Source organism: Montipora capricornis, chromosome 6 (genome assembly GCF_036669925.1).
Source record: "Montipora capricornis isolate CH-2021 chromosome 6, ASM3666992v2, whole genome shotgun sequence".
Lineage (NCBI taxonomy): Eukaryota > Metazoa > Cnidaria > Anthozoa > Scleractinia > Acroporidae > Montipora > Montipora capricornis.
The window spans coordinates 38,798,731-38,811,648 of NC_090888.1; the positions used below are offsets into that span (position 1 = coordinate 38,798,731).

General features: G+C 40.2%; 1 protein-coding gene and 1 pseudogene across 1 annotated transcript in view; both read right to left on the bottom strand.

Annotated features, from left to right (window-relative positions):
* LOC138051032 (anoctamin-3-like) overlaps positions 1-696 on the bottom strand; it is a 13,439-nt pseudogene extending 12,743 nt beyond the window's left edge.
* Positions 1-12,918, bottom strand: part of LOC138052081 (anoctamin-7-like) — a 58,806-nt gene that overhangs the window by 29,154 nt on the left and 16,734 nt on the right. The window contains exons 14-23 of the mRNA XM_068898444.1: positions 12,759-12,898; positions 9,726-9,783; positions 9,581-9,635; positions 9,022-9,077; positions 7,795-7,869; positions 7,528-7,636; positions 6,962-7,055; positions 6,288-6,396; positions 4,324-4,384; positions 3,380-3,462 (exon numbers count right to left, since the gene is read on the bottom strand). Coding sequence (XP_068754545.1) covers positions 3,380-3,462; positions 4,324-4,384; positions 6,288-6,396; positions 6,962-7,055; positions 7,528-7,636; positions 7,795-7,869; positions 9,022-9,077; positions 9,581-9,635; positions 9,726-9,783; positions 12,759-12,898 — 840 coding nt within the window. The remainder of the gene's footprint in view (positions 1-3,379; positions 3,463-4,323; positions 4,385-6,287; positions 6,397-6,961; positions 7,056-7,527; positions 7,637-7,794; positions 7,870-9,021; positions 9,078-9,580; positions 9,636-9,725; positions 9,784-12,758; positions 12,899-12,918) is intronic.

Here is a 12,918-nt window from a genome sequence, read left to right on the forward strand (position 1 = left end):
TACATGATTAGATGTAGCCACCTTCTCCTTTCGGCTACCTTGTTTGTAGTTTTACACCGGATCGACTTGGCAGATGATTGATCGAAGCCGATTGGGTTAAAGTTCCAAAACGAGTGACATTTGCTGTTTGTTTAGGAGCTCTTTGTTATTCAGAGAGAAGGAAAAACGCTGTGCTCAATTTTCCTTGATCCTCCCATATTGTGATTAAACATGAATTTTCCAACCCCCAATTTGCACCAGACCTGCCCCATCATAATGATTACTGGTCCTTAATTAAATGAATGGACCGCTTGTGATTCTGAAGAAACCGAATTTTTTAGAAAAAACAGAGAACTTAACTTTCCCTTAAAGCAGGCAATATAGAAGATGGAGGAAAGAAATTCATGAATTGGAAGACGAAGACTTTCAGCGTTAAGTTGTCTTCGTACTCCGTTTGTGGTCCGATGCATTTTCTACAGGAAAAGCAAACAATGGTGAAAGTTAAAGGTGAACTGAACACCACCACAAGTCCGTTGACCGAAATCAAAACTTACCCCAATGATTGAGTACGTAAGCTAGCTTTTCATATACCTTGGGAAAGGGAGCAAAATTTCATTGTTAAAATTGGTTCATCATGAAACAATAGTCGAAAAAGAAATGCGGAAAAAATCCTGTTTCACGCACCTTGCTTAAAATCATAATGATTATAAGGTTCATGATGGATCCCGTAACAGAGACAATAGTTGCAGCATATTGCTGGAATTGGGGATTCTTGTACAAGGATGAATGACAACAGCTTATAGACAATCACTCCCACCATGACAGCACGACAAGGGACACCTAAAATAACAAAATAAGTAATCATTGAGAACTTGAAAACAAGCTCTTATGTGATTAGCACTTCACATTACCCTCCATAGTTAATTCTCTTAGATGACAGGCGTACTTAGAGGAAACATGAGATTTTCTGTAACATCTCATTACCAGCAAAAGGCAAGCTGCATAAATTACTGCCGGCATGAGTCGTGTGACGATTTTCTTTTTATTCTGCCGTTTTCTTTGCAGGTTGGATAGCGGCAATTAAAACGCGCAGCTGGCGACGTTTCCACGTGATTGATAAAACTGTTTTGCAAAGCTAAGTCAGTCTGCAACTTGCTCAAGGCTCGTTATTAAAAAGGACGACATTTTCCCAGGGATCCACATTCGCAGTCATTCGGTCGTCCCAGACGACTAAAAACCCGCCCGGACGAGTATAAGAACTCCAAAGGTCGTCCGTTGGACGAGTGATGTTTTAATAAATATCTTTTTATGAATGCCATCAAATGTTATAATTATAATGTACTTTTGTTCTGTTCGCTTTTCATTCAATGGAAACTCCAAGAAAATAAGGAATAAACATGCAGCTTTTCTCAGCAATGAGATCTCAAGTTTGGGCGCCATCTTTGACCACGCGGTATTTTCCTTCAAACGATCGCAGACTTAAGTTTCATGTATCTAGCCGCTGGCATGGTTGTTAGGAAGTCGTTTAACAAAGAGCAAAGATTTGTGGTCTCCGCTGATACAAGGTGTGTCGCCACCCCCGGCAAAAAGGAAAACAAGTCGAGCAGAACATGCTGCTTACGAACAGGAAAAACACAAAATCTTGATAGCATATAAAAGGAAGACACTAGACAGGAGAGTCGAAACTTTGGGTCTTTGAATCGTAACTTTGTAAGCTTAGCCTACATTCAAGTACATTTTGCAGCGGCAGAAAGGACCACTGTAAATCGGGTTCCCACGGTGCAAAAACAAATTACTCCAGAGTCAAAATTATTGACGAGTGTGTAAAATAAACACGAATGCTGAAGTTACAAGCAATTTTATCGACCATTTGCTATACTTCCGCATTTTTGCCCGGGCAAACCAAAATTTGTCGGGGCAAGTATATCAGAAGACGTACTTGCCCGGCGGACGACTTTAATAAAAATAAATATGGATCCCTGAATTTTCTCTCTCGATCCTTCAGTGCTCCAAAACCAACAAAGTTAACCATAGATCGGGTAGAGGAGAAGGAAGTGGGCCAAGATGAAATAAGCAAAATGTCAGCGAGTATTATGCCCGTCAAAGATGACAACATATCAATGAAACCTTTACTTACATCGGCTATTAGCAGGGCATTTCATCACAAGTTATCAAAGCAGAGTGCACTTATTTTCTGTTTTTTTTTTTTTGGCGGGGGAGGGGGGGGGGGGGGTGGGGGTGTTGGAAAGAACAACACTCGACACCAGATACGTGAGAGAATATCAAAACAGTAATTATTTTGTACGGCACTGAGGCATACATTAAAACAACATGAAGGCTCGAAGATATCTTTTGCAAGACTAAAGAAGTCTGTGGCCCCGTTTATAAGATGCATTCAGGTGGAGTGGAGGTGAGCAACATTGGAGACTCAAGCTACCAAGCTGCACGTCCTCGAGGTTTCTCAACACATCAACATCAACAACTGAAAACGATATGTTCACGTTAACGTGGCGCGGATCCTGAGTAGAGATCCACGTTGGTTCGAAAAGCAATTTAAATAAGAGCCCACAAACCGACCCTAAATCGAGACCGAAAAAAGATACAACCTTCCAGCGGTCTGGACGAGGCTGATCAGGTCACATGTCCATGTGACCTGTTCAATTGCCAGGAAGAAGACTCTGGCAGAGTGAGAACCGAAGCTTAGTATTTCTTCCTGTACATCGTAGGATCAAATATTCAAATATCAGCCGGGGACATTTAATTACAAAGGTTTTCACTTCGATTCAGATAATTATTCTTTATTCTCAGGTTAAGAGCGTTGAAATACTCTAAATCATTTTCATATCGAACGTAGCTGTTTAGCTTGCTTGCGTGACGTGACTGACACGGACAACTTTTATAGACTTCGATGAGACTGCTTGCTGTCCTGCATCATACCCCATTAAGCGCCTTCAGGAATAACGTTCATATGGGAAATGAAAATTATCTCACCATGCATACAACGATGGCGACTCCTGAAACAATCCTGGGAAATCGCTTTTCAGGAGGAAATGAGGCTCCAATAGTCCTGTTATGGGATTCCGCTCCACTGCTGGCGCTAGAGCTGCAAATGTGGGTCGAGGTCTTTCCTAATAACGAACAATACAAGGAAGAATAAATAACTGAGAACATCTACCAAACAAGGTAAGGTGGTTTTCAAATTGAGGGCTGTTAATTAAACTAAAAAGAAGGACGTTGACAAATCACAACAGAGGCAGATAAGCGAATGAACTACTCAACTGAAAAAACTAGCAAGCCACGTAAAAGCAGCAAAACGAGTGTGACCAAATGAGTATTTGGTTTTCCTTTAGAGCGTTCAACTGACAAAAAAGGAGAAATCAGTGTACTTTAAATGACGTACCTCTTCCTCTTCAAAACCCAATACATCCCACTGATAAGCAAGGGTTATTTCTTTTCGTTTCCAGTACTCCAGGAAAAACACGGCTGCCAACACAAAGCATACAATTAACATTCTTTATGAGTTACTTTTGTGTTTTAAAAAACAGCATCGCTAAGGATTGAAGATACTAAGGGTTTTGTTTTTCAGAAACAAGCTTATGAACTGTCCAAGCCTAGTACAGAACCAAACACAAACACAACACTGTTCCCCTTGGTGAAAAAGTCTCTCATGCCAACAAATGCGGGGAACCACCTATAGTTAGCTTTCTTCCCTTGGCGTCTATTGTCCCAGTCGAATCTATCTATCTATCATGAGCACGTGAAGTCCCACAATATGGTTCTTCTGCAGGTAACGGAAAACATTGTGTTTTGGGTAACTTTGGATTAGTCTTTATTTGCAGTTGTTTTGTTTTCTGTCTTTTGTTTCTTTTGTTTTACGTAAATTTCTGCTCAGGTACCTGCAGAAGCTGCCCAAAATGTGGGATATACCAAAAAGACGTTGATGAGGGAGGCTGTAAAGTGCTTCTTTTGTACCGAAAGTGTTGAGTGCCTCCCGCAAAAGCTGCGAGAAATAGCCACGTTGAGTAGCATAAATCCTCAGGCGTCTTAGGCAATACCGCTGCTGTAAATTAAGCCGAGACAGTTCATTTTCTCTACTTTTAAACTGATGTTGAAGTTGCTGATAGTCTAGATTGTAAATTCATGGTCACTTTAAGAATCGCATCGCGAGTAGTTTGGCGGACGGACACTTGCATCTAAAAACGTTAAAAGAATACAACGAAATCGTATGATGTATTTTGAAGAGCAGAGTTAGGGTAGCACTGAAGACAGAGGAAATCTACTGCTATTGGACCAGGAAAAAAATGCTTACAGTATAAGATGAGAACTACATAGAGGACTACTTACCCCAAAACGATACAAATACAGCGTAAGCCACAGTGGCTGGATTGTCAAACAAGTAGGATATCTGATAACAAATCAAATGGAAAAGTATCTTAAGGGACGTGATGTAAGGGCAGGCTCTTGCTTGTCACAAAAGCGTGAAAATTCTCTCATTTTAACTTGTCTCGTTCCTTTGAGAACTTTTGGCAAAACCCTAATTTCACTCACGACGTTTGACGTTTGCCGCTAACGTCGTGCTTATTCACCGTTCTACTCGAAACTTCAACATCCCCCGTACATCCGAGAGAAAAATAACAGAATTATGAGGAAGACTCTTTGAAAATAAATTGTTAGAAAAATCGGAATTAGATAAGTAACTTCAGCAGTGACAAGCAAACCTGACCAACTGACTTATTCTAACTTTCATTTCATGTCCATTCCGAAGGTCAAAAACTAAGTTTTTTTTTCTTTGCAACGTGTTCCGAGAGAAAAAGGCTAAAAAGCACTGCAGTGTATCAAAAAGAGATTAGCAAGAGAAATTATAACGAAACTTGGATAAAGCGCGCGTTCTGATTGGCCAATTGCTCATTTACTATTTGCCCATGGGTGCACGCTCGCTGACGACAGCTGACGTGCGATCTAACTGTCCGAGATTGTGGAAAGAAGAAAATGGCGTCACTAGCGCATCAGTCCTAATTTTCCAAGACATATTTTCCTCCTCTTAGAATGGGGGTGAACCTCTACAGAGCTCAAAACAGAAATATATAGCCCTAAAGATTAATCAGCAGTGGAAAAGGGAGGATTGAAGGTCTTAAAGCGACGAAAGATCGTTTTGTGTTTGTACTGCTTTGATTTCCAAAACACAACCTGAACTCTGCTCAAATATTTAAGCCAAATCGCGAAATTGAAATGGATTTTATGGGGCCAGGGACAATGTTACAGGAAGGCAAATGGTGTTTTTAATGTCGATTTTCTTTTGCTTTACTTCATCGGCCATTTGAGCTGAAATAGTGTAGCCTCCCTTTTTTCGCTTGGAAAAGTCGCGCTGTTTGCGATGGGTTGAACGCTTTCAACAGAGGCGAAGCATGTGCAAAGACAGCGTGTTTGTGTCGACGCTCGCAAGAAAATCGAAATGTTTTTTCTCCTAACCCTAAGAAAAAATTCTTGTTGATTCCAATAGAATTTTTGGCTGGGAAAACTGTTTGTTGATCATTTTGTCTGTGTTAATTCATAGTTGTCTTTTGACATTGACTATTGACCAAACTTGATTTATGAAAATACAATCAAAACACGCAGGAGCGGTGTTAACGATTATGTTATAAAACAAATGATAAACGCCTCAGCGTGCACCATTGAGTTATGGTGCACTTGGGAGTTTGCTAAGCAACCTCCCGCTTGCACCATTTAAGCAATAGAGGACGTTTTCCGTGTTTCCATAGCCTCATCTAAACACGAGGACGAGTTGGGAGAATAGCCCATTTCCGAGTTGATGCATGCTTCGTTTTCAAAGCAAGTCCTGGTGCACAACCATGCCAATGGAAATGAGTTGCGTATTCTTATGCAAATCAAACTCATTTCCCTTACAATAGTTGAGCACCAAGACTCACTTGACCCTCACTTCGAAACCGAGACAAACAGCAACTCGGAAATGGCCCATTCGAGACAGTTATGCAAACCCGAGACGCAGTCGAGGGTTTGCGTAACTGTCTCGAATTCTCCCCCGAGTGTTTAGATGAGGCTATGGAAACAAGGAAAAACGTCCTCTGTTTCTTTTATAAAATATTCCTCAAAGATAATTAGGCCAATCACCGGGGAGACTTCATATAACACTAACCATAGCTTTCTGTTGAATTGTGCATTTTATTTGGTGCTGAAGACTGATTGCCCTATCGTCAGCATTTTTGTCGGAAGCAGATGAGATCCCATGATATTTAAATGAGCACGACAACAGAAATTCTGGGCAGAATGCGCCGGGTTTCAGTACTTACTCTCGCTCGACCACAACTAGTTTTAAGATCCCACACGCCACAACCTAACTCTTCTTCGCACAGTGGACACATTACAAATGTCCAGTTTGGGTTGTTACAGATCTCAGACCTAAGGATCAAGAAGACTTGTTTAAATAGACATTAGTCGCTTGTACATTTTGCTTTCCCAATGAGTTCATCATCTGACAGTACTCAAGAGGATCATTTTCTTTCAAAGTAAGTCATTCTTACACATGCTCGCACTTACTATTTTAATGAACAAAACAAAAACCAAATCTGCCGATTGTCGTCACCTGATCAGTATTGGGGAAAACGTATGGGAATAAGGTCTCTTACGGAGAAAAGAACGGTCGTGTGCAGTGATACACGATGTGAGCTTGCCGTGAAATCAGGAACACTCCATAGATCATAAGCAATACTTTTTGAATGAATCGTTTTTCATCTATTTCTTGCTTTCTTGCTCAGATAACTTGTGCTTATAATACACTCTTGATTTACTTGATTATTGAGTGTTGATTATTTTAGCAATTTAAGGCAAACTGTCGAAATTTCTATTTTGGTCTGGACTACGTAGACAAGCTTTGTCAGCTTGTTGTAGATACGGTCTCTTAAGTATGGGTTTGTATAATTCTTAATTTATCATTATAATTTTTCTATTTTCATGGTATACTCACGCTGTATTTTGAGTTGTATCAAGTGTCATGTAGCCATACAGGAAAACAAGCAAACCAACAATGGATGGCATTATCAACCATGCAGTGTATTGACCTACAGAGAAAGATCATTGAAAAGATAAGAATTTGAATGTATAGACATTCAGCTTGAGGACAAACAAAGGTCGCACTGCAAAATGAGTCTGCTCGCCAAACGTTTCTTTTCTTTTCTTTTTTGTGTTACAAAAGGCTCATTGGACCATTTCTCGTCTCAACCTCTCATTACCCACTTTTCCTTGTTCGTCTCCCATCTTCGCCCTTTTCCTGCGGCTCTGTTTCTTGGGTCTCATTGATTAGTATGGGAAATCAAATAGTGACTGAAGAGTGAAATTAGGGAATAGTTTCATGCGCGTTTTGTCCAAAATCAAATAATTAGTTGCTTTGTAACTATGGCCGTTATTGGACCTCATTATTGGCTTCATTTTAACCATGGTAGATGCTTCGTTGACCCAGTGCAAACTTTGAAGACAGTCCTTGTCAATAAGAAATGAAATTATCAACTTGACCAGGCGTTTTTACGGTCTTACCAAGCCAACCAAAATAGATGCCAATCTTTTCTCCAAAGTATTCCCTGACGTGATCCAACGGTTGATATTTATACCACTTTCCCCAACGAGCCCAGTATTCCCTGAGTACCTGTTACGTGTAACATGGAAAATCAGACGTATTAAACTTGAGATTGTGATACAAAGGATCAAAGTTCAATTATCAATTCTAAGAGTTTGCAGAGAAATCGAAAGCAAAAAGACAAACAAACACACACTACCCGGTGACGAATTCTGTTCATTATTTACCTGTCGTTTGTTGAGAGTTTCCTCCTCAGGTCCATCAGGATTTTTGTGCCAATCAGAAGGCAACTCTGCAGGCCCCTGCCAAGGATTAAAACTGAACAATATGATATTGGCCGTTTTTATACTAGAGACGCATAATTCGTCTGGGACAACCTTGGCTACTTGGCGAATTATGAGTCTCTCATGTCATTCGTCCAGTGTAAAGACAGGACGAACTATATTGTATATAAGACGCATAAGTCCGTCTGGGACGGACTTGGCAAGCATTTTTTTCTGCAAGTACAAGGAAGGGTTACGTTTTTGCAAACGTTGGCCGTGTAGCACTTATGTATGAACAGACTTAACTGATTAGAGTGTAATGTGAAGTGCTGAGTTTCCACCCAATATGAACCATGTGAGCGTTAGCCCTACTGATGGAAATGGGCCCACACAAGGACAGAGAAAAACTCTGACCAGGTTGGCACCTGGAAGTACGAGTACTAGTACTAGAAGGCTTACGCACGAGTACTGGACGAATTTTTTTCTGCGTCTGTAAAATTCGTCTCGTGAAAAGATGGGCACAAGACGCATTATGCGTCTGGACGAATTATCCACTTTAGCACGTCTTCGAAGACACAGTTAATTGGATAGTTCGTTCAGACCTATAATTCGTCTCGTGCCCGTCTTTATACCAGACGAATTTAACAGACGAAGAAAAAATTGCTCCCCAAGTCCGTCCAAGACGTAGTTATGCGTCTTTTATATAATATAGTTCGTCCCGTCTTTACACTGGACAAATAACTTGAGAGACGCATAATTCATCTGGGCGGATTATGCGTCTCCAGCGTAAAAAAGTTCATTGTGATGAATATGATGGTTATTGTTAACCCCGGTGTATGAAATGAAGAGATGAGGTTTTTTTTCCTTTTTCTCAATGGCGACAAAAAACCGAGTGCTTCTTTGGAGCAGTCGAACCTACGAAGGCTTACGTACGGTACTAGTTCGGGTGCTCAACAGTTGAGCTAAGGAGACTCGTGGGAGCAAAGCATTAAACTAGGTTAGCTGGGGGCACTGTAGAAATAAAATAAAATAAACACGAACGGAATGAAACGATATCTTATTTTTTGAGGGTAAGCATAAGAAATCACAGTTGAAGAAAGTCTGCTAGAGCAGAATAGAGCGGCCCCCAAAATGACGCCAAATCTCTTAATGACTGGAACAAAGTAATCCTCTTCGAATCATCAAACTCACCACATGAAGTGGATACGCTGCGCAGTACACTTCTTCCTCCACTAATCTACTGATACCTGTTCGGGACAAAAAGTGGTAACAACAATAGTTTTTTTGTCGGAGTGATCACAGTAATGTTGCGCCTAGAGCGATAAATTTACATTACTACGAGAGCCCAAAAATAAGAATCCCTTACCATTTTCGCAACCAATCAGGATGAAGATCAATTGCAAAGTGCTGGACACATATTACTGAAGGACTCAAGACCTTCTATAAATCAACTTCGTCCCCAGACAAGCCGCCATGTTGAAAGCTGAGAAAACTCTGGGGATAAGTTTGCTTACAAGTGTTCGCTTCAACTTCCGATCGCTTTCTTTGATTCGTCCCTTCTTTGCTGATTCTCAATTAAAAAATTAACACTTTGGATTTAATCACTTAAATGAAAGTTCTCCGTCGGGTCCTTCCACAATTTTGTAATTGGAAAAGATTGTGAAAAACACAAAAGTAAGTGGGTTTTGATTTTGGATTGCGATAAGCCGAGCTATAAATAATCAATTCAGAAATTCAGAAACTAACTCACCTATTTCTCCCTTTTGCCTGCTTCCGTAGACCGCTGTTTCCAGAATCTCGTTTGCCTGCAGATCGATAGTGTAACATATCAGTCTGGCAACTCTCGATTTGTATGATAGAAAAAGGTGTGACCGATTATGTTTTATGGGGCTTACCACTCTTGTCCGCTCCGTGTCTTTGAAATACACATCAGGATTGTCACTGCCAGCAAACCTGAACATCGATTCATGATGGAGACAAGTGTTAGTGCTGTTTACATGGAGTAAGGAAGGTATAACATTTAAAGTGCCTATCATCTCAATAAACTTTTCCACCTTATTTATTCTCTGAAATCGCCCCAAATATATTTTGTTGGTTTTAGAACCTTTTTTTATTGAAAACTCTCCTTGAAAGACGGGAAAAGTGGTCATAGTTTGATCCGCGACAAAGCAATGAAGGGGCATGGGTTCGATACCGGGTGACGTCACAGATTACTTCAAAGAACTTTCACAATGCAAGGCAGCCTGTGACTTCCACCCGGTAGGAAACCCATTCCTCTAACTTGCGCGGTCGTAGATCAAAATTACAACTAGTATTTCCACCCTTGAGGACTCCTATAAATATTGACTTTCAAGGAAAGAGTCAAGCGAACCAAGGAATTAGTGTTAGACAAATGCAGAGAATTGTTGAGCGGAAAGTGTTTTTTGAGGTGATAGACACTTTAAGCAGACACCATGCAGGATGTGAATCATCCTAGCAATACATCTTTACCGCTTGAAAGAGCTTGTTGTTGCCTCTAACAATAGAACTCTTTACCTATACGATCTTCCTATTTGAGATTTGGGAAGTTTATATGCCTTCACCTGGAAGATCCTGGTACATGTATTAATTTAAAAAGAGAATGGTGAAGAGTATGCTTTAAGGTTACCGTATACCTTCAGGGGTGTCTCGCGTCCACGCAATGTAGCAGGTCCGGTTTAAACTGTAGATACCTAAACCCCTATATCAAATTAAAGCTTATAGAGCTGGATATCAAACTACACCACCAATTGTCGAATTTTTCACGACCTCTAAATGCGAGCGTCCGAATTAGTACCTTTTGAAAGCTGCAATTCGAAGCGAATTTTGCTTCTCGCCAATGTTTAACTTGTTCCTCAGTTTTCGGACCAAAAGCGCTAAAAAAAGATTTCTGCGTTTTGCCATATTTAATGGCATTGAAAAGTTACAGAACATTTCAAAATAAGATGAAAAAAGTCTGGATTAGTCGTACAAAAATCGCTCGCGAAGAAAAAGTATTTTGAAATAAAAAATTCGCAGACAAGGTTTTTGTTGTTTATATGTTAAACTAGACACTGTCCAAATTTGAGGACAAACGAACAAATCTCCTTTGGGTTTTAGCTCTTTAAAGTGTCCCCTTCAATTGAAAAAAATGATTCGAGAAAATAGCGATTCTGAAACAACCCTCTTCGTTTCGCATTGCACTTAGAGCGCAGAGATATTTTTCTGTAGCTCGTTTTCTCTTGAAGCTGGTTTAGCAAAATTGGGAAGACGAAAAAGGATACGAAACCCAGAAAGCAAGCTAAAGCGACTGGTCGAAGAAAACTAAGGAAAGAAAGCGCGGCAGCTTTAAATGAGCCGATAAGTTACAGAGAGAGATGACCATGATGGCGATGGCAGAAATCGGGTATGTTTCAGTCTCTCCCTTTTATGACAAGATGTTGAATAGAAACATTTCGTGATTAAGAAGAAAATCTTCCAAGTTTAATATCATTGTCGTATTTAAATCATGACCAAACTTCCAGCAATCGACACATTCAAACGTGCGAAAAGACAAGAACTATTTTGTTTCTGACAGATTAGACGGAAAATGTTTCGCCGATATGTTGGAGAAAAGCACATCGGATCAAATGAAGAGTGGCAAACCAGCCAGAAAGAACAGAAAGATAAAACTGACCTAAAGGCCAAAACGATTGCTCAGTTCGCCTCATAGGGTCGCGAACTCTATAGTGAGGTGTAAAAACATTTCTTCTTCTTTGCAATCGATGCGTTTGCATCGAAGAATCCAAATCTTTCCCTGGCCGTTTCTTGAACTTTCGTCTTTGAGAAGCTGAACTTCTCCGGTTTTACAGTCTCAACAGATCCCTTCGACGCTTCAATAATCTTCAAGGAGTCCGACGATTCCTCGGTATCAGACTCATCAAGTTCTCAATTTTTTACAAAATCTTCAACTTGTCTTAACTCGATTGTTGCCTACTTGATCCAATGGCTGCAGCTTCATCCAACTCGAAGTCAGAATCGTCAGACCACTTCTGATACTACGACTCTTCATCTGACTTCGTGAGGCCGACTTTTGCGTCTTCACTCGTTGCTGTATTTACTTTCGTTCTTCGCTTTTTTCGGTTTTTCGAACTGGTCCACGGACATTCCAATGTCCATGTTTACCCATAACTAAAGAGAAGAGATTGTACCTAATAAAAGACACGCTTGGCAGTCAGAACAACAATGCTGATCAACTGAATCGTCAATTCGTGACATCCGTTTAATTCCCGCGAAAGTCGTCTCGGTTGATTTCATACGCTGTCAATCAAAAGGGGGACTTTAACTTCCGGCCAATATTTGGTCTTTCTTTATCTTTTTTTTTTTTTTAATTAGAAATCACAATTCGATCGTTACTTTGAGGCAAAAATCCAAATGAAGAAAATTGCCGATCTGAAGGTATGTGGTAACCTTAACTGAGCTTAGTGATATGCTCTACTTTGATGTCAATTACAGTACTGCAACAAATAACTTTTTAGATTTTACCTGATCATAAGGCAACATTGCACTTTTTCCAAAAAATTAACGAGACACTACTTTAACTTTACTTTAAGTTTTACTTAAAGTTCCAACAATCGCTAAACCTGTTCTGAGGACCTGTACAAGCAATCCTAAGACATGAGTTCACTGCAACCGAAATTTTTGTAGTAGACCCTTACAGTGCATGGAAAGACGTAAATGAAGGTAAACGATAAGAAAAAGTCCGCCTTAAAAAGGAGTTCAGTAGTCCCCTAAAAACTATCAGCTTGATCCACCAACACGCCGCTGTTTATAGTTATGTTTTACCAGCCAACGTTAACATTATCGCCGAAACGTTACATCATTTTCTTTAACATACTTTCAATTGTCGTAACCACACCATACTTATCTTGGTAAAGATGTAAACTCCTTACTTGTGCAGCTTGTTCGCCTTAAACGTTGCTGTAAAATAGTCTGGGGGTTGGTTGGGAACATCGTCTTTAAATATGTTTGGGATGTGGAATTTCTCTAGCATTCTCTCTGACCAATTGATTTTTTCTCCTCCTTCTCTTTTCTGTAAATGATATGGTAGAG